A 21,793-nucleotide genomic window follows, 5' to 3' on the forward strand; every position below is an offset into this window, starting at 1 on the left:
TCTTGCCAAACTTGAGTAAAAATACAAACCCCCTCAGCCAAATATAACTCCAATACAATTAAATGTTGTCGGTCAATAAGTTAAAGGGACACTGCATAACATTTTGGACTATACTGTTGCCATTAGCGCAAAACATGCTCCCATTGACCAGCTCGACACAGTCGAATACAGGGAATAATCAAAGAATGCATTTGGATGAGGACCTAACATATTTTAATCTCAAATTCTACTGACTTTAGTCACATCTCCCTGGAGACGTACCCACTCCCGATAAAGATACAGTCATGTCTTAGGAGAGCTGAGCCGCTCACAGCAAAAACACATGTTTGTTTGTACATTTATGAGGTGCTAGTATTTCAATCCATATATATTTTTTTTAGTAAAATTCTACTCGGTGTGCCTTTAAATACTCCAAGCAACACAGGTTTGGTGAACAGCAGAGGACTGTGGCGCAAACAGAAATCTTCTTTACTTGAGTAATTACTTTTATATGTGAAAGAAGTACATTTAAAGTAACATTTTTCCGATATGAGCACATTTTACGCTAATGTAACTTCTGTAATAAGCGATCTCTTAACAATACATCGATGAGCTCCTGTGAACAAGAACAAGAATGTAACTAAATGGCGCCCCCTGGTGGACATCACTATATCCTTCATTACGCTGTCATTAGTCCTGCAGCTGCGCACACGGCACTGCGCACCTCCTCCCTGCCGCTGTTGTTTCATTTGCGCCATTTTGTCCGCTCACTTTGTTGATTGGGCTTTGGCGAGCTGCACTGGAGCCAATCAGAGGGGTACCGGACAGCACAGAGACGGTAAGGCAGACCCGATTGAAGGCATTGGTAGTTGTTGTCAGCACGGATTGGTTTGTCAGGGACCAACCAAATTACTAACTGCGCTAAATGCAAAAGTCCAAATGACGGTTTGATTCGGGACGCTGTTAAAATAACCTCTTTCCTCTCATGTCGGCGCGGCCAAGAAACACGATCTGTGTCACCCGACAAGCCGTGCTAATGTTAGCTGTTAGCCCGTATATCCACTGACAAACAAAGGATTTTCCCCATGTTTGGCACGAATACGTCACAAGAACACACTGTGCAGCACGAATCCCGTCCAAACGTGGTCCACACTAAAGCAAATTAATATTGGTGCGTTTCTGCTTTTTAAACATGTTGTGTTGTAATGTTTTTGGGGGAATTTGCCACGCTTTACAAACAGGGCAACACGCATGCTAGCCCGTGTAGCTCACACAGATATGTAACGCTCATAAGTGTAGGCTTCGACCACTAGTTAAAATGTATGTCTGTGTGTGTTATGTGGCATCAAGGAAGGTGCTGACGAACTGCGAGGCGGACGCACTGAAATGCATTAAAGGCATTACTGAAATAATTATAATTTTGTGTTCGACGCTCAATGTAACCGTGGGTCTTCCCCTTAATATCTATGGACGTAACCACGCTGTCATAGTGGTACTCCATAGTATACAGACTGTAATGTAATGCTTACTGGTGCTATGCGTTATAGATGACGATAATTCAAAGATGTACTGTGTCAAATGTACAGTGCATCATGATATAAAGATGCTTTATGTGTTTCATCAAATCACGGTACGTTTCCTGTTGAGATATTTACACCTGTCCTGTTTTGCTGACAGGTTTGGGACAGTAATCAGCCATGGAGCAGTACACCACTGCCACCACCACCACAGGGGAGCAGATATTTGTGCAGACTGCTAATGGGCAGATCCAGTCCCAGGTGAGTGCCCTGCTTACACTGAATGGCTGCGTCCGAAACCATCAAATTGTAGCCTCTAAGCACTAACACTAGCAGCTAACTCCTTAACCTTTCATTGGGTCAACTGTTAGACCTCTATGCAGTTAGTGAACTAGACCTTCAGCAGCATTTGCACAATCCGTCCATCCTTAAACAGGGGAAAGGGAAGTGACATCACCAACAGCTGTTTTTTTCTTCTTTAAAGTTATTGGTGGAGTGCAGGCCAAACAAAAGTGCATGTCGCCCCCTACTGTACAGTGTCCAACAACAACATAGTGTCCAAACAAAGACATTTAAGGAGAAAAATAAATCCAAATGATCCAAACATTTCCCTTTAGTGTTATTTTATTTCAACAGCTGTTTTGTAAAGCTACATTATGCAAATGATCCATGTGGCTTAAGTTTCTACTAAATGAAAACAAAAGCATTTAATCCGTTTCCTGAGTTTACTCTTTAACACTGACATGTGACTGAGCTGTGGGGACGACAACATGGATTTTGGCACTTTTATAAAGTTTGGCTTGTGTAGAATCTTACTTTTTAATTATTATTATTTTTATTATTACATGTGCTCCTGTCAATCAACAGTGGTTGTGCATGAATCAGTCGAGGGTGGAGGCGAGAGGGGTGGGGGGATTTGGCGCAGTGGTTTGTGGGATGGCACATAGCTCCTAATCACTGGTTAGTTAGCATCAGAGGTCCCTATGCTAAAGTGGCCATGATAGTTAGCATTAAGGCTCCTTTTCCTAACTACTTCCTAACTGACTTACCAATTCGGAAGCAACTTGCCATGGCGGACGCTGACACACATCCGGTTTGGCGTAAGAGCTCTTAGCAATCTGATGGTTTCGGAAGGAGCCAATGATTTTAGCCCATAGCCAGGGTTGCCAGGTCTCGGCAGCTGAACCCTCCCACGGAAATCTGAAAAACCGACCATAACCTGCGGACATACGGCGCGGATGGAATTTTCAGTGTTAATTTACAGAGCTCATGTGCTCAGAGGAACCGCCCCTTTCTCCCTCTCTTATTGAAAAAGCAGATCTCACAGCCTTTGATTTGAGATTCTGTTATTCAAAATAGCAGTGGCGGGCTGAGGCCTTCACACACTATTAAACTCACACACTGATGCATAAAAGATTACAAGGCGATCTTACCCTGCCCTGAGTCTAACTATCGAGACTCAGGGCAGGGCAAATAGCACCAATCTTTACATTTCATGATCACGAGTTAAAGAGAGTTAAACTAGTCAATGCCTTACAATACAGCACCTGGGCAACAACACTTGACTATAAAGTACTTGTGAAGTACAATCGTGATGCCATCGCATGCAAACTTAATTCCTCCAATCTGTGCTGTTAGAATCACATCACATGTCCGTTTTCCAGCGCTGTGTCATCAAAATTAAGTCCTTTAGTTTCAAAGCTGCTTATTCCAGAGACCGGCCGTTGTTTGTGTGGGAGAGACCCGGGTGATGCGCTTCTTTGTGGGTTGAAAGTCCGGACAAGCCCCATTTGTGGGTAACACAATGATCATGGTCTTTCTAAACAGTCCAGTTTAAAATAAACAACAGCGATTGGGATGGCAAACTTCCTCGATCACACCAAAGTTCAGCCATTCAAGGATAAAAACAAAGGTTTTATGGATTGTTGCTAGTCAAGTTCTTTCAAACACAGCTCGCTGGTTCTAATTATATGATTGATTGACAATGAGATGCGGTAACGTCACCTTGAGCCAGCTCGCGGGCCCTGGGGACATGAAACCGTGCTGTATTGGTAAATTGACATGGCAGCAGTCTGGAACCTGAAGGCCACAACAGTGAGATCTCAGCAAAGGACAAAAAAATCTGATCGTATGACAATATAAATTGACGTTAATAAGATAAACATGAGAAAATAATATTTTGAGCTATTTCAAATAATATTAGGATATATAATAAAAATAATAATAATTTGGTAAAATTATCTAAATAGCATATTTTACATTTAAAACAACATGACAGTTTTTTTTCACCTGTGGCAAGGCTTAAAAAGCCGCTCAAACCCGCGGTTTAACCAAGGTCCATGGCTAAAGGTCCTGCCATGGTTCGGTGTTGCCCAAAGTTATCCAGACCCAGAGGAGTATATTACAAAGCTGGACTAAGGGTTAGCGAGGTAAGTTCAGGGTTCATCCTGTTTTTTTGCTGTACTACAAAGCTGGTTAAGTTTCTTTCAGAGTAGGTCTCCATGGAAACATGCCCTTAGCTCTGGACCAGGTTTAGTTCCAGCTTAGATAAGAACTTTGACCAATCAGAGGAGAGAATCCTCCACTTTGTCTCCCAAACTCTGCTGCGTACGGAGGGGAGTTAAGCAGCAGAGGGGGAGGAGGAGGAAGCACCTTGAGCAACAGTCCTTTATATCAAAGCGCGCATTGATTTTATGGAGTAGCAACATCGTCTTGTAACTTAAACCTACACATGTGGCTGAACAGATTTCACATGACTTATGACTGGCTACATGAGAAAGGCTTATTTCTCGTCCACGTAATACGAGTGTTGCATTTCAGTTGTAATAAGATCGTTTACAAACGTGAACATTCTCCTTGTATAATATAGTTGTTATGAGTTAAGTGATAGATTTCAGTATTCAAATGAACTGTGTCTGTGTCTCTTACATAATTGGCCACTTGATGTTGACTCCTCCCTGTTTCACTGTCCCTGTCATGTGTAACACAAAGCGCGTTGCACATGAGTAACGCGCTTTGCATTACCACTTATCCAGAAGCAACCCAGGTTATAGAAACTAATCCAGGACATGTTCAACCAGCTTCGTAGTATAGCCTTCTGAACTAACTGTACTGAGTTTCTGAGACCGTGTTATCGTGCCTTGTCCGCAGACACAGGGCACAGTGACGGCTGTGCAGCTGCAAACAGAGGCACCTGTAGTGACGGCCTCGGGCCAGCAGGTGCAGACACTCCAGGTAGTGGTGTCAACGCCGCCCTGTGTCATCTAAGTGTTCAGTGCAGATATTGCATGTTCCACTCAGGACTGTTGTCGACACCCATCTGAGCGGCGCTAAGTTCATTCCAGCTGCATGTCATTCAGTCGTCTGAAAAGCATGTTCTGCTTAGTGTGTTGTGTTACCCTCCATGTCAGCTTCTCATTAAGTTGCTGTTAAAACCTCATTATGGTTAAACATATCTTGTTTTAAATGTTTTATACACCCAAGACTTTACAGTTTCGTAATAAACCCCCACACACAACTGCAAGCATTCACATTGCACTGACAGTTTATTTTTTTGCAAATCCATTGTATTTGAGGAAACATAATTACAAGATTGTGTTAAATTGGGAAACCGTCATTTAACTAGTTGATACACAAATATGGATTAGAGAGATTCATACACAATGTTGTTGCTCAATCTTCTCATTGTCTCTCCTCATTCTCTATTCTGTAATTTGTTTTATTAACTGCATGCGAAATTTTAATGTTAATCCAATTTGTTTTAACTAAAATTAAGCATACAATACTTAAATGAGCTTTCTCTGAACAGTTTGATTTGTAATGATTTATACATATCCATATAGTTCCTATTTGCTATTTTTTAACAATTGTGTCCCCTTTAATAATCAAGAAGCTTTGTGAAAGCTTTTTTTTTTCTATCCCAGGAGTGATTCTTAAATTTGTCAAGTCAAACAAGCCGCTTACATTCACGAATGGCTTTAAACTCTCAGGAGTAACAGCGGTTGTTCTGTGCAGGTGCAGGGGCAGCCTTTAATGGTCCAAGTGAGTGGGGGGCAGCTCATCACTTCGTCGGGGCAGCCCATCATGGTCCAGGCCATGTCTGGAGGACAGGGTCAGACCATAATGCAGGTTCCTGTATCTGGAGCTCAGGGACTACAGCAGGTAAGACGGCTGGAATCACACTAGATAACGCTGATAAATTTAGATGAAAGAAAGGTGTGTGAATTGTCTTGATATTTTTTTATTGTTTGATTTAAGACCAAATGAAGTAGTAAAATGTGCTTAAAAATACAACAACAACAAATATTTTAGTGATACTATATCCAACTCTCAATATTCAAATCACTTTCCTAAACTGTTAAAGATCCAGCTTGTCCAGCCGGGACAGATCCAGTTACAGGGCGGTCAGACACTCCAACTTCAGGGCCAGCAGGGCCAGCCTCAGCAAATCATTATTCAGCAACCCCAGGCTGCCATTACTGCGGGACAGAACCAGGTACAATGGATTTAATGTGTTTGTGTAATGTGTTCACTACAAGAAAATAGACTTGTGGTCTGAGTCATACCTGCTTTGACATGAGTGGTCTCTTGCATATTATTACAGGGGCAGCAGATCAGTGTTCAGGGTCAGCAAGTAGCTCAGACAGCTGATGGGCAGACGATTGTATACCAACCCGTCAACACTGATGGCACTGTCCTTCCACAAGGTAAGATGTTTCTGTGGTGAAGAACTATAATCTGGACTTTACTTATGAGTTGATGTGTTTGTGTGCGTGCAGGAATGATCACCATTCCTGCTGCCAGTTTGGCAGGAGCTCAGATTGTTCAAGCAGGTGGCGGCAACACCAATACCACAAACAGTGGCCAAGGCACTGTGACCGTCACCCTGCCTGTCTCCGGCAACATGGTCAATGCAGGTGGAATGGTGATGGTAAGGCCCGGCACAGAGGTACTCAACATCATTTTTCATTTTCATTACCAGCTCACATGTTTGTGGGTGATGTGGTGGGGTCACACAAATTATTCTCTTACCAATTTCACACTTCATTGGGATGGAATGATTGTAGAAGAGGAACAACTGCGTCTTTGCACGCAACAACTAACTTGCTTCCATATGAGCTTTTCCATCCTAGCCTGTTGGTTTATTTTCATCAAGTTCATTCTCTAACTTTACAAATCCGCCACGTCCGTGGCGCTTGTGCCTCACTGCAACGACCTCACAGGTTCGATTCACGGTACATGCACGGCCTTTCTCTGTAGAGTTTGCATGTTCTCCCAGTGTCAGTGTGGGTCTAATCCGGCTGCTCTGGTTTCCCCTACCACTAAAAAAAATTACAATAGGATTCCCTCTGGGGCCAGAACTTACTGAAAAAGAGATTCTTAATGCCAGTGAGACTTTTCCTGGTTAAATAAATATCATGTTATTTTTTTCCACTCATGCTGTCAAAAGTACAAAAATCTTACATGAATGCACTTTTCTATTCTCGTGGCCATATTCACAGTATATTGAGCAGCCTGCGCCTTTTGTTTCTCTAAGATGGTTCCAGGAGGTGGCGGTGTTCCCACCATGCAGCGGATTCCTCTGCCTGGGGCGGAGATGTTGGAGGAGGAACCGCTGTATGTCAACGCAAAACAGTACCATCGTATCCTGAAGCGCAGGCAGGCACGTGCAAAGCTGGAGGCAGAGGGCAAAATCCCCAAAGAGAGAAGGGTAAAGCTTTTTTGTCAATCCTGAAATTGCAGTAACAGTTAAGCCAAAATGTTCCTGTCATGTTAAATGTGTAATAACAACACTTGATTAGTAGTAAGTAGTTGTTTTGTTACTTTTTCTTAGAAATATCTTCACGAATCTCGACACCGTCATGCTATGCAGCGCAAGCGCGGAGATGGCGGACGATTTTTTTCACCAAAAGAAAAAGAAGAGCTTGGACTATCACCGGTTGGAAAGAAGTTATTCATGTAGTTTGTGTATTGCATATTTTGTATGCTGTGCACTCATTGATTTTCCTCCATAATTCTAGGACGTGAGCGATGAGACGGTCGCTCAGATGATCAGAGTATCGTAGCGCTAACATGGACATCTCCACTTCTGTTTGAACGTCTTGCCTGAGATTCCTCATCCCAGCCGAGCCTTCTGCTGTGTTCCTGTACCCCGACATCATAGTCTCATCTGATTTGACCCTCTTTGATCCTGTTCTGGGCTTCCACACAAGCTGGACAACTAAAACATAGAACTGCTCTTTTAAATTTACATGGAAGAAGCTTCCACACTAAATCTAAACTGGCTGGGAACGTATGGTCTTTCTTTTCTTTTGAGTTTTATTTGGACAGAAGAGATAAACGCCATCTTCTGACAAATCTGCAAAAGGACAGTTCGTCACTCTCAGATTTGCCTCAGTTGTGGTAAGTGGTGCAGCCTTTTGAAGTGTGTTTTATATATTTGTTTTGTGTGGGTACTCTGCATTATTGCTTCATCCCAATTTTGTATGACGAACTTTAAGTGTAAATTGCACAGGAATTATTTCTCCAAGTATGTTTTCAATGGGTACATTTTATACTAACTTGTAGATAGACTTTATGTTAATAGTGAAAAAAAAAGACATGACTCACCCAATGCATACGTGTGTACTTGCAGATTAAGTAGTCAGTCCACATATGTTTTTCTTTTTTGTATTCTAATTGTAATTGCATATTTTTTTTTATATATATATATAATTACATAAGGCTGGATATTCCATTAATGGATTAAATTTTATCAAGTGACCTTTTGTGATTGTTTAATCATGTTCACTGTGGCTTTTGGAGGTCAAAAGTGCACTGCACAAAGTAAAGAGATTCTCAAAGCCCTCAGTTTTTACTTTTTAAAAAAAAATCTTTTCTTGATTTCTTCATAGATAAGTTGCAATAAAGGGGTGTTGTTTAGGATGACCAACTGCCACTCTTTTGGTTGTGCTTCAGAGCCATTTAGGTGTCTATTAAATTATGTCCCTTTTTTAATATATATAAATATCTCGAAGAAGTGTTCTAATACTTGTAAGAAAAGTTAAATATTTGGCCCCTAATTGGGTTGGAATATGTTGTCTTATTCACTATCAGCTGTCTGTGTTGAAGTATGAAATGTTTTGGAGGATTAACTTAAAATTAAATGACTTTTCAGCCATAACACAGCATTTATCTAATAGATTCTGTATGTGAATGAGCTCTGCTTTCTACAGTCAGCCTTTCTACAACTTTGGTTTACTTATTTGTCTATAGGGATACACGAATACCTATAACCTACATCCTACAGTTTTGAGTAAAAGCTATATAACGTTACTTGTATCCTTTTCGAAAGAATCATCATGACATTTGGTTTTTACCTTGTCCAGACGGGTTGTCCAACCACTGCGACTGTCAGCCAATCAAATTGAAGAAGGCGGGGCTTGTTTGCAACCTTGAATGTTCTTATGGTTTCCCCCTCCCCGCGTCCATGGAAGACAATTAGCTTATTTGATTAATTAAGGCTTTATGACACACTGATATCTACGTTTTTAATATACTTCCAAGCTGCTTATATCGCTACTATTCAAGCAGAGGGAGAAAGGCACAGTGACGGGGTCATATTGAAATTCTAGATAGGACGCTGGCATGGTAATCCAATAGGACCAGCGTGCGGCTCTGTCGGCCATATTGTAGTTGTCCATTCGGCTCAAGTGTACATAAGAAAAAAAAAACGGATCAATCAATGGTTGCGTCTATGTATTGACATGCCATTGCCAACATAAATAATTCTGTATTAAACTGAAATCAGTGCTGCTGTGATGATGTCCTGAGAAAAGCAGATGTGTTATTAAAGCTCAAAAGATATATAGATTTATGTAGATATCTGTGTATATATATAAAATACAGTCGGTGCACGTGTGTGTATGTATATGTATGTATGTGTATGTATATGTGTGTACGTGTATGCATATGTGTGTATGCGTATGTGTATATGTATATAGATAAGTATAATGTTAAACCTAAACTAAACAGACCTAAACAGACACTGACACTGTATGATGGCCGCCATAATTGCCATGGCAGCGGTTGCTACGTCCCAACGGGATTCTTCCTGTGGAGAAGGAGCTAACGGACCCCGCCTCCACGTCACTCGCCTGCCTGCCCACTTGTTCAGGTGACAGCCCCCAGCCCAACGCCCCCTCCTGCCGCTCCGAGATGCTGCTATCTGCGGATGACAGCCGAAACAAGTGTCTGTAGCTACTTCTTTTCCACACAGGAGCACCGATCGAAGTGGATGTGTTTTCCATTATTTTAATGTCTTGGTGGCGGTAGTGCTGGGAGTTTTTAACGGACGAGCCACTTCCTAACGGTAGCTTAACGTATCTCCAGACCGGCTTCTTTCCAGTGAGCAACAAACTAAGCGCATGCGATGACCGACTCGGAGTTGGACGCGAAAACGGAGGTCAAACAAGGCACAAAATATGTCAAAGAGACCGAAAACGTAGCGGAGAAATACTCAGCGCTGACTGTGAGCAAGAATAGCAGCGACGTGAACATGAACGTTGGGGAAGTGTCCTCGGCCGCGTTCTCCGCAGTGCCTTCCATGAAATCAGTCAAGAAGGTAAGAAACCTGATCTTCGCCATCACTCACTGTTGTCACCTGGCAAAAGGCTGCACAGACAGACGGGCTGCCTGCTCCAGACATGCACGTGAGCGGGGAGCAGTTTATGCACAGAAATGTACTGCCTCGTGCATATAACGGTTTTAAACGTTTTAATCAACATAGCGTTCGGCGAGTCCAGACCTCACTTTGTCATTCACAACTCCAACAGCGGACAACAAAACGGCTCTTCAATACGAAACAGTTACTATTCAAATCTCCTTACGCAACAAGGTAGATCTGTTTCCCCCCTGTGTGATATTAATGGCATAAATCAGTTCGCGGCCATCAGTTGAGCAGTGTGATGCTGCAATGCTGTAATCCAGTCGGTTACTGCGTGTCACAGCTATCCCACTTGGATCACTCAGCCCGAGCTGCAACGTGACAGCTAATCTTTAAAGTCAACTGAACAATTTGAAATGTTGCAGTCATTCAGGTCTCAGGCCCTCATCATAATATTTTTAAGAGTCGTAAATAGAAATCTATTTGAATCTGCTTTTATGTAGCCTCTTTGATGAATTTAACAATACACCATGGGAACAACTGTGTTAAGAGGAAATCCTAACAAAGCCCAGCATCCAACTTCTTGAATGACTTGGATGTAGAGTCATGACTGTTTTGAGTTGTCTTCATGTATTGAACAAGTTGTCACTGATGTATGTTCAAGTTGCTTGAATACAATGGTCTGTGAGACACATTTAAGGCTGACTTGGTTTGGGAAACCAATGCTGAACTGAGGGGGCTACTTTTTTATATTTATTGCAATGCTGTATTGTTTCATATTTAACCATTTTATATAATACTTGAAGTTCAAGTTCAAATAATCTGTTTTTCTTTGGTTTTATTCATTTCAGTATATTTTCACAGAAAAGTTTACAGAGATGAGAAGAAGGTTTTTAGGAGTAAGCCATTATTTTTTTTAGCAGTGGGGCTCACGGCACTTGAAATATTACCCGGACTCCCCATCAGACAGGACAATATCGTCTGGACTCAGCCGCCCCAGGGAGCCCGATAGAAAACATATTGGATTGTCGGAATGTGGACAACGCTTATGAAAACAAAGCTGTGTGTTATGAATAAATATGAGAGGCTGGTGTCAAACGGAGCCACCTGCCTGTGTGAAAAACGTCAATAATGTGAATAGAGCTCTCAGCCCGAATGCTCATTTTCATTCTCAATTTGAGACAATTTAAGTATGTGTATAATAAAGGAACTAGAGCATGTCTATGAAGGACCAGGTAAAAAAAAACAGGTTAAACAAGAGCAATACCAGGACCAATGTAATCTTAAATCCTGGGACTGATCTTGGCTCAAGGAGTCTACCACTGTACCCTTTTTCTTCTTTTTTTCAGCCCTTGACCTGTAAAAGACTCCTGACTACTTGAAGAAACCTGTTTTTGCACTGGCCGTTATATCTGACTGTAGCACAGACTTTGAACCACCAGTGTGTGTCATGAAATGACAAACAAATAAACAATCAAGTGGGATTATTTTCAAATGCAACTCAATGTGTGTTGGTGAGTAAAGCCCTGCTCCTCCCTCACTGCTCCAATCCATCTCTAGTGGTTACACAATACGCCCCCTGGGAATGGGACTCACTGGCTGCAATATTCATGCATCATTGTTTTATCTGTTCCCTGTGGACTGCCTCAGCTTTTATACCTTCTCACATCTTATCTGTCACATTACGGACACAAGCTGCCGCCTACTGCACATCAAGGTCAAACGGCCAAATTCGCACCTGATTTGTTTGTAGCGTGGTCAGAAAACATGTAGGCATCCAACCACAAATAATGTCAGTGAGTCATCTGCCCTCGCTGCATACAGTTCAGCAAATGCTGAGAGCTGTTGTCTCAGATGTGCTGTTCCTCCCTTTGACTTAACCACTAGATGGTGTCTTAAACTATTGCACCAGCAAATCACCTGCTGTGTTTACTCTTTAGCCACTGGCCAAAAGAAAGAACTTGAAAAGCATAAAACTATTTCTGTATGTCTATTTTGATTATGGCGCAATTACAAGTACTTATCTGTTGTATTTTCTTTTGCCTTTTGTGAAGCATCTTTGAGTAAATACATTCCTATTTTGATATTTTGTACTTTAAATTATCATACAAAAAATATTCTTAAACAAACATAATTTCAATGGAATTTTAATATTCACGTATGTGATAAAAAGGAATTTCCGTCAGTTTCACCTTTTTACTGTAAATCTGAACATTTCCTGGTATTCCCTGCTAAGTGCTGGGATTGGCTACCCTTAGGGGTAAATGTACCCCAGTTGGAATATACTGCACTGCGGTCAATACAATGTAATAATAATAATCATAATCATAATCATAATAATAAAACTCTTTTTAAATGAGGATTGTGTGCCCCAGTGTCAGACTAACATTTGGAAAAGTCACTATAAGATGAGAAATACAACACATCCATACGGACCAGTTACAGCATTTTACAGCTAGCTCCGCCTCTGTGAGTTTAGCAGTAAGTGTTTTTTTTTGTTTTTTTTTCGTTTAAAATGAATCAAATGGTCAAGGTCAAATCATTGTCGGGAGGGATTAGCCAGCAATATGTTTTCCACAACAACAACATTTTCTGTCGTTGCTCCTTTCAAGAACTGAAGCAACCGCAAAGCAAGGCCTTAAACTGTATAGAAATAACCACCACATATATAAATCCTTGTTGACTGACCTCTTAATGTTTTTTAAGCTAATGTTGCCTCATGTGAGCCCTTCTGTTGGTGGGTGGCGGTTTTAGCAGGGCTTAAGTCTGTGACCTGGCCTGCTGTCTAGGAGAGAAAGTGTATTTTTAGGATAGCATGGGTCACTTATTGATGCCACACACTAGGCTAATGGAAACAGGCTTTTAACTCACTCATCAATCCTCTTTCATTCAGAAGTCTAAATGTGGAATTAGCTTGAAAGAGAGTGTTGCTGCCTATGTTTAATGTAATTATTACTACACATTGTTTAGTGTTAAATGTTAAAACACAGTCACTATGTCCTACCTTTGCATCTGCTCCTCAAGGGAAAAGAATGTAGCACTGAATGCACAGAGATCCCTGCTCTCTCTCCTCACACAGGTTGACCATTCACAAATCGTTAGAATAGGTGGGAAGTGGGAACCTCCCCCTGCGCTGCCTGGGAGTGCTCTGGGCTAATAGCATCAGGGACACCTAGTACATCACACAGAGGACACAGGGGATCAGGAGGAGCTGGAGAGGCAGGCAGCCATGGCACACAAGCTCGGGCGAGAGAGGGTGAGTGGCCTCGAACACTGGGACGCTCTTTCAAGATCCAGCAGGTCACACTTTACAGATGTGCCACACAACACTTAGCCATGTCAGCCGGTCTTTGGGTGTCCCTCAACTTCAGAAGCGACACAATCAGCGTAGACTCAGAAATTAAACCTTGGGAACTAGACACTCCGAGATGCTCCACTAAACTGACAATGAAGGCTAGGTGCAAAAAGGCAACACTGTCTTGAGTAACAGCGTAATTCATCATTAATCAGATTAACCTCATGCTTCTTGCAGCTCTGAACGGAGTGATCCTTTGTCCTTGCTGCAGCCTGTATGCAAACTTTCAATGCTAGAGTTGGGGAAGGAAACTCCACTGATGCAAGAGCCAAACTTAAAAGTGCTATTTTGCAAGTCCCTGATAGAGCACAGTCCGAACTGAGAAACACCCTTCAATGCTCAGAAGAGCCTCTAGTTTAGTCTCAAGCTTAGGTTATTTTTCTTTTCTTTTTTTCTTCAAATTTGAACGTTAGACTTTAGTTATTTAGTTTTATTTTACCTTAAATGTTTATTCTTATTAGGCTGGTGAATTCACTTGTGTTTCATTTACTCTCGCGTACCTCCTATGAGCTTGCGTGCTCCTGCTATATCCATGTGTTGTGTAAACTCAGCTGTCCTGTTCTTTAGTTTGGACTCCAAACACAATCTATGGGCATCTCAAATATGACACCAGTGTCATTTCAGTGATAAAAAGTTTCTATTGCAAGACAGACTGTCAGCTATGCCATATCTTTGTATGATCTCATGTGTACAAAATATGAAATTGTTGTCTTTACAGATGGAGATCAGATTGATTTTCTTTGGAGCCTTGCAGTTCTATCTTCTGCGTCATGGTCTGATTTCTTTACTGTAGCCCCCTTTCACAGACCATAGTTCTGGTGCTTGTCTGCCTTGTGCATCTGACGGTCTTTGATCCTGATGCTTTTGAGCTTGACATGATGCAGCTCCAGACAAGTGAAGCCTCTATACTCGAACAAAGCCCAAATCAAAGGTGTCTAAAAATAAGCTTTAACCACCTCTGGTTCAGGTGGTGCAATCGTACAATACGGTTCTGATCTTTCCCAGGTCTAAAGCTATATCCAAAGGCAATAATCTTATGCTATTAAACATGTCTTGTCTGCATCCCTTGTAGATACAATTTGTAAACGCAGAGGACAAACAAGAATTCAGCAAGTTCCCAACCAAAGCCGGACGACGCTCACTTTCTCGATCTATCTCTCAGTCTTCCACAGACAGCTACAGCTCAGGTATAACAGCCCTCCACTGAATACAACTATTCAACTTGGATATATGGTTATTTAATACAACTTGCTGGTTCAGAAAAGGGGCTGGCCAATATATCGGGCCGATATTTGGGGATTTTACAATATCGGCTATCGGCTGCACTCCCTGCTGTCTCAGTTCAACACTGACACTGACCAAAAATATCAGCGGTGCAAATTCGGCCAATCAAAATCCCCAATAATCGGCATCGGCCTCTAATTAGATTGAAAACTTTACTATAATTATCCATGTTTAACTATAGGCTACTAGACTAGACTACTAGAGATAATAAAAAAATTACATCAAATTGAATTACTTAAAATATCGGCCAATAGATCGACTTTCGGCCATTCCAACCCCCTTCATATCAATATCGGTATCGTATCGGTATCGGACCCCTAAAATCCATACCGGTCTGACCCTAGTTCAGATCATACAATGATCATGCCGGCTTCAGTGTTATGCGTTTGTGCAAATTCTTCCCGATAGTGACCTTTTGTCCTCTCTTTTTCATTCTAGCTGCATCTTACACAGACAGCTCTGATGATGAAACCTCCCCCAGGGACAAAACACAGGTCAACAGCCGGGGCAGCAAAGATTTCTGTGTGAAAAACATCAAGCAGGCTGAGTTTGGTCGGCGGGAAATTGAAATAGCTGAGCAAGGTAATCCGAGTTCCGTTGTCTAATTGAAATGCTGTGAGTGTTTTATGTATTGTTGTCTTCGCAGGTAGAGAGAGGCAAACATGTTTAAAAATGGCAAATACATGTTAAACAGCTCGCAGGGCTGTCTTTTGTGACTTGTTTCACTGCACTCACTCTTCCGTTTATTTGAGTTGAGTGGACAAAGTCAGGCTGTATCAGTTTGTTCTGAAACATGATCTATTTCTATCTTCTGTAACCACTTCCTCTCACAGTAGCTGAGCCTTATGGTGTTTTCTCCTTGGGCTGTGTGCTGCTCCATCTTGTGTGCTCTTGTGTTGCACCTCTGGCCCTCTGTCTGTTTACATTGCTGTGAGTGGGAAGGAGGCGTGAGTGCCTGACAAGTGTTCTGGCTCAAGCCCGAGAGGAAAGCTGTTAATGGCATTGTTTTTGATGATTGTGTGTTTTACTGACATTTGGTGATGAGGATGATGAGCAAGCATTATCTTCAAAGCCTAACTCCGTCCATGTTTGCCTCCACAGACATGTCTGCCCTCATCTCTCTGCGGAAGAGAGCCCAAGGGGAAAAGCCTTTAGCGGGGGCCAAGATTGTAGGCTGTACACATATCACTGCTCAGACTGCAGTAGGTTAAATCTATGTACAGTCCTATGGCTTTAGCCCACGGCTGTTTGCACAACTGAAACTGAATCTTCTCTCATAGGTTCTGATAGAGACTCTGGTGGCTTTGGGAGCTCAGTGTCGCTGGACAGCCTGCAACATCTACTCTACTCAGAATGAGGTCGCTGCTGCTCTGGCTGAGACAGGTACAATGTTTCACACGTAAACACATGTACATATTATCTACATGGATATACTAACATGCTTAAAATGTACTACTGTCTCCCACAGGAGTACCTGTGTTTGCCTGGAAGGGTGAGTCAGAGGACGACTTTTGGTGGTGCATCGACCGCTGTGTTAACGGCGATGGCTGGCTGGCTAATATGGTATCAACTTGTCATTCCCTCCATAACAAGTATTTTTTAAATGTTGTATACTATTTATTAGTAGTGATTTCTGCCGTGTCTTCTTTAGATTTTGGATGATGGCGGTGACCTTACACATTGGGTTTATAAGAAGTACCCCAGCACGTTCAAGAAGGTCCGAGGCATCGTTGAGGAGAGTGTCACCGGAGTGCACAGGTGCCAACATGTTTCAGTCACTTCTGATATTCTGCTCTCTGTCATTTAAAAGGAGCCAAGTTCAAGCTTTTGAATACTTATTCACAGTATTGGGAAAATTACTTAAACATTTTATTTATGTGTAATATATTCTTTATTAGTGATTACAGCTCTAAAAATGTTATATGTTATGTTATGTTATATTACATTTTACTGTTTCACTGTTTTACTTTTGAGTTACTTTTGGCAAAAATATAAACTGAACATAGTAATAGCGCCACAGAGCATAAGTGCAGTCAAAGATTTCCTTTTCCTTCACTTTCCACATTCTCGTGTGTTTTGTTTTGAGGACATTAACTACAGACTGCGATGTTATACACCAGTTTCTAACTGGATCTGGCATGCTGCATTTTTTGCGGGGGGAGTTTGGCATATTGTTGTTCATGAATTTAAATGCTCTTTTAACTCAAGTTACTTGAAATGTAATGACTAATATATTCCCTTATTTTGTGTAATATGTTCTTTTCCTTAGTTACTGAAAAAAGTTATATATTTGTGTAATGCGTTACTTTTGCCAGTATTCATGAACACTGCTTATTCATGAATACTGGCATTTGACTTAATAAGTCGTTAAGCTGTTCTTGTAACAGAGAATAAGCTCCTGAGGTATTTCTCCATGTCTACTACTTCACTGCAGTATTATTTTGTTGAGTGGATGAACCATGTTTCCACAAAAAATGTTCTTAATGCAAACTGCGTTAGGTCTGAGTCATTTTGGTATGAGCACACTGTAAAGAGGAAATGTCTCCTATTCGTGCTGCATGACTTGTTGCAGCAGCTCTTCATGCTTCCTCAGAGGAATCAATTGGCTTAAAAGCAGTTAAAAGCACAAACTCACTCACTATGTTTGTGTGTATGGGTTTGCATTCATGCTTTTCCCTTGTGTCCAATCAGATTGTACCAGTTATCTAAAGCTGGAAAACTGTGTGTTCCTGCGATGAATGTGAATGACTCAGTGACCAAACAGAAGTTCGACAACCTCTACTGCTGCCGTGAATCCATATTGGATGGGTATGAATGAGCTACATTTGGGTTTGCTACAATCGTTAAATAGACACAAAGATAATGCTGTATTCTTCTCTTTAGCCTCAAGAGGACCACAGATATAATGTTTGGAGGCAAACAAGTGGTGGTGTGTGGTTATGGAGAGGTGAGCCATCTTGAAAATAATTTGATTCACTTTACTTTTAATAAGACTCAGTTATAACCGCCCACCTGCTGTATTCAGGTTGGTAAAGGCTGCTGCACTGCTCTGAAGGCTCTTGGAGCCATTGTGTGCATCACAGAGATAGACCCAATCTGTGCCCTGCAGGCATGGTGAGACACTTTGTTTTGGGCTTCCTGGATAAACGAGACATAAAGTCAATATAACTTTGTGATATGTGTCCTCAAACAGCATGGACGGTTTTCGAGTGGTGAAACTGAGTGAGGTCATCCGGCAAATGGATGTGGTGATCACCTGCACTGGTACTAAAGCATTAATAAATGCTTTATATATGGTACATTGCTATTCTCCCAGTGACAGAGATTTGTTTTTTTACTTTGTCTGTTTAAATTAGGTAACAAAAATGTTGTCAGCCGAGAGCAGCTTGACAGAATGAAAAATGGCTGCATTGTCTGTAACATGGGACACTCAAACACTGAAATTGATGTGGTAAGTAATAAATCAATGGCATATTGTTGTCTAGAGTCTAATGATAATAATATAATAATAATAGTAATGGCTTATACATGTCTTGCGCTTAACAGATTTCGCAAAGCGCTGAAACTAACCTTCACCTGGAGCATGTTCCATTGTGTGCCATTTAACCATGTTGAGCTTAGTTTTTAGCGGTATCGTTTTGTTTGGCCTGTGGGCTTGTGCTGGTCTGTTTTTCATACAAACACTTACAGAGACAGGGCAGTGTGTTATGTCTGTCTGGGAATTTCACATTTGATTGACTTCAGGAATGACCCGTGACTGCTTTGTTCTTAGGCCAGTCTGCGCAGCCCAGAGCTCACCTGGGAAAGAGTCCGCTCTCAAGTGGACCACATCATCTGGCCCGACGGAAAGCGGGTCGTCCTTTTAGCTGAGGTATGTTCTTTGAAACCACTGTTCACCCCAGGCTTGCAAAACGGATGAAACCAGAAGAGTCTGACCACGTATAGTCATCAACACAAATGTTTATGGTATTGTAATTTGTTTGTGTAATTCTGTTTGTGCCTGTGTGCATGTTCTGTAGATTATATACATGTGAAATGTTTGTGTCCTTTGCCAGGGTCGCCTCCTAAATCTGAGCTGCTCCACAGTGCCTACCTTTGTTCTGTCCATCACGGCAACCACTCAGGTTATATAGTAACGCTCACTAGTGGGCACTTCACCCTAACACCTTTTTAGTCATCATATTAGTCATCATATTCATTTTCCATCTCCTGTCTGTGTAGGCCCTGGCTCTGATCGAGCTCTTCAATGCCCCAGAGGGACGTTATAAGCAGGACGTTTATCTGCTGCCAAAGAAAATGGGTATGAACGTTTTCTGTGTGTTGTGAAACGAAAATACATGTTACATGTTTTCACCCAATACTGTTGTTTGTCACCACCTTGTGGCAGAACCGTACACTAACATAATGCATATTACAACCTTTAGATTAGAGGGTGGATTAGCAACTGCTGATTTATATTTTGTCCTACTTTGATTTATTCATTTTTTTGCTTCCTTTATAAGTTTTCTATTCATTGTACATATAGTAGAGGCAACAGAGCGTTTGCCATGGAATTCTCCCCTCTATACATCAGAATGGCTACTTGAAAACACAAGTTTTTGCACTGGCTGAGTAGGACAATGCTTTATATTCTGTTTTTGTGTTTTGTATTGAGTGTAGACTGTTTTCTTTCTATTTTAGCTTCTATAAACATGACAGCACTTTGAGGCAGTGCCTACTGTTTATTTTTTATCTTATTTATTGTAAGGTTTGGGGCATATTTACAAAGGTAAAGGTAAAGAGACAGGTGAAATCGGTCAAGTTTGTGCACCTATTTATTTTGTATTATATGTTGTAGACTTTTGTTTATAATTTTGGATCCATACGTGATGGAGACTTGCGGATTTTTGTTTTGAAATCTACTGATTTTTGTCTTTCAGACAAGCTCCCTGAAGTACTTACTAAACATGAATGTCACAGTGTCATACACAGTGCCCCCTGCTGTCACAGTTCAACACTGACACATTTAGAAGCATCATACACAGGATTAATTATTTACAAAATATAGTATTATTGTATTTGAAGTTGTTGACCAAACAATACAAATATTATCTGAACGAGAGGTGACTGTGCAGTACCTAAGACACACACTAGTTAGTAAATAGGTGCTATCAGTTGAAGGAACAGAGATTTGGGACAGATATTAAAGACTGTACCACATTCAAAGTATTTATAAAGAGGCTAAGGAGGAACCTGACATGTCACCACCGATGACTGTTCTTACCATTAAGACTCAGCCAGATGTCTCGAGTGTTGAACTGTGTGGATGATCTTTGTTTTTGAGTTAGTCATTATTGTTGTTTACTGTCTTTATATTTTGTTGATCTTGATCATTATTCCCATTTTCATGAATATGCATTGTCGCTTTAAGTTGAATTAACTGTAAAACATATTATTATCATCACTTTCATAATATTGTTAAGTTTGTGAACTTGCTTTTCCCTCAGATGAGTATGTTGCCAGCCTGCACTTACCAAACTTTGACGCCCACCTCACAGAGCTGAGTGACGAACAGGCCAAGTACATGGGCCTCAACAAGAATGGCCCCTTCAAGCCCAACTACTACAGGTACATACGACTGAATATGGTTTTATACTGAGTAACCATTTATTAACTATGGCCTTCTCTTTTCCCACAGATATTAGTGAAATATGTACCAATGACTCTTAGAAGCCCTGATAAACAGAGACATACAGTATATTTTAGTTTTAAACTGCAACAAAAAGAAAGATTATTTTACATATAATATTGAATGTAACTTATTAACAGCAGTTTAGATGTTAAATATGACAATATTTTAAAGATATAGAAGATATACAATACATGCTGTAATCAATTTGACATGTTCTGTTACATGTACAGCATGCTCTCATATGTTTGTTCTTAGTTGTTTCCCACTTTTCTTTGTTTGTTACTTTTGACACAGTGCCAAAGCAACACCTAAAAAAAGCAAAGCAAAACATTCTTGAATTGTGTTACTGGACACAGGCTCTTTTATCTTTTTGTTTTGTATAATTTCTTTGAGTGGTATTGACATACAGGCCTTAAAAGGTAATATCCCTTTTGCCTTTGAGCTCACAAAGTTCTCTTCTCATATTTTTAACCATGAAAATAGCGCGTCTTAGTTTAAATCCATAAACTGGCCTTTTCTGTTCTGCATTGATGTTTAGCATGAATTATTAAAATACATTTTAAAAACCGCATGTTTAGATACGTGTTGTATACAGCTGCGTATTATATGAAATTGGCACATACCTAACCTGGATATTACCTTTCAGGCCTTAGTATGAATGTGCCTTTTACGTTAATGATCAGCATTGACCTTAACACATTCCTTATATATATCACACTCCAATGTCTTCCTCCTATTCTCTAAAGTAATATAACTATATACATTTAAATAGATTGTTTTGTTCACCATAAGATTGTCAACGTCTTACTTTATGATTGAAAATATTTTATGTGATTGCAATGCAAGTGTGTTAAATTAAATCTGCAATAAAACTTTTACCAATGAATAAGATGCAATGTGGTTATAAAAGTCCAAAATATTACAAACGTTTTTAACTCAAAGAAGAAAGCACAGATAGTACTTTTATGCTGCACTTTCGAGTTAATTGTCGAATGATGCAGTACATTAGGTTTAAAGGCCCTGATTTTCCTCTAGTTGTGAAATGAAATGAAATGTGTTTTGTCCTTCAGTATATTGTAAAAGCAGACATTTGTGGAAAAAACGACTTTCTTTCTACATAAAATTATAATGCCTTTTTGTTAACCGTGAAAGTGTTTACACTACTTGTTGTGATGTGACTTCTCAGAGATCAGTCAAGTTCTGGGACTACTGAGGCCCCCAGCAAGACACTGATATTTAAGTGGATATAAATTTTACTTTTTTCAGCTTTTTAACTACGTGGTAACGTTCCCCATCAGAAACGTACCAGGGGAGCTGTTTCGCTTCGATCACACAGGTTTGAG

The 21,793-nt window shown here is 40.8% G+C and overlaps 2 protein-coding genes across 7 annotated transcripts; both read left to right on the plus strand.

The window, feature by feature from the left end:
• Positions 1 to 680: 680 nt before the first annotated feature.
• Positions 681 to 8,351, plus strand: nfyal (nuclear transcription factor Y, alpha, like). 6 transcript variants are annotated; one of them, XM_079558750.1, is made up of 10 exons: positions 681 to 817; positions 1,657 to 1,757; positions 4,647 to 4,733; positions 5,511 to 5,657; positions 5,860 to 5,991; positions 6,100 to 6,202; positions 6,275 to 6,444; positions 7,033 to 7,206; positions 7,330 to 7,434; positions 7,517 to 8,351. In XM_079558750.1, exons 2-10 carry the CDS (start codon positions 1,677 to 1,679, stop codon positions 7,559 to 7,561), a joined length of 1,044 nt encoding a protein of 347 aa, XP_079414876.1. In that variant the 5' UTR covers positions 681 to 817; positions 1,657 to 1,676; the 3' UTR covers positions 7,562 to 8,351. The 6 variants fall into 6 exon arrangements, with proteins under 6 accessions (XP_079414876.1, XP_079414877.1, XP_079414878.1 ...); XM_079558751.1 differs by having other exon boundaries at positions 4,647 to 4,730; XM_079558752.1 differs by having other exon boundaries at positions 6,275 to 6,426; positions 7,517 to 8,347.
• Positions 8,352 to 9,633: 1,282 nt separating this feature from the next.
• Positions 9,634 to 20,918, plus strand: ahcyl1 (adenosylhomocysteinase-like 1). Its single transcript, XM_079557788.1, has 17 exons — positions 9,634 to 10,098; positions 14,568 to 14,682; positions 15,218 to 15,361; positions 15,881 to 15,981; positions 16,060 to 16,162; positions 16,248 to 16,342; positions 16,431 to 16,537; positions 17,471 to 17,587; positions 17,663 to 17,726; positions 17,805 to 17,893; positions 17,973 to 18,043; positions 18,136 to 18,230; positions 18,552 to 18,650; positions 18,835 to 18,903; positions 19,001 to 19,079; positions 20,266 to 20,386; positions 20,457 to 20,918. The coding sequence occupies exons 1-17, from the start codon at positions 9,907 to 9,909 to the stop codon at positions 20,461 to 20,463; spliced, it is 1,668 nt and encodes a 555-aa protein (XP_079413914.1). The 5' UTR covers positions 9,634 to 9,906; the 3' UTR covers positions 20,464 to 20,918.
• Positions 20,919 to 21,793: the final 875 nt, after the last annotated feature.

The sequence above is a fragment of the Gobius niger genome, assembly GCF_951799975.1.
Source record: "Gobius niger genome assembly, chromosome: 6".
Taxonomy (NCBI): domain Eukaryota; kingdom Metazoa; phylum Chordata; class Actinopteri; order Gobiiformes; family Gobiidae; genus Gobius; species Gobius niger.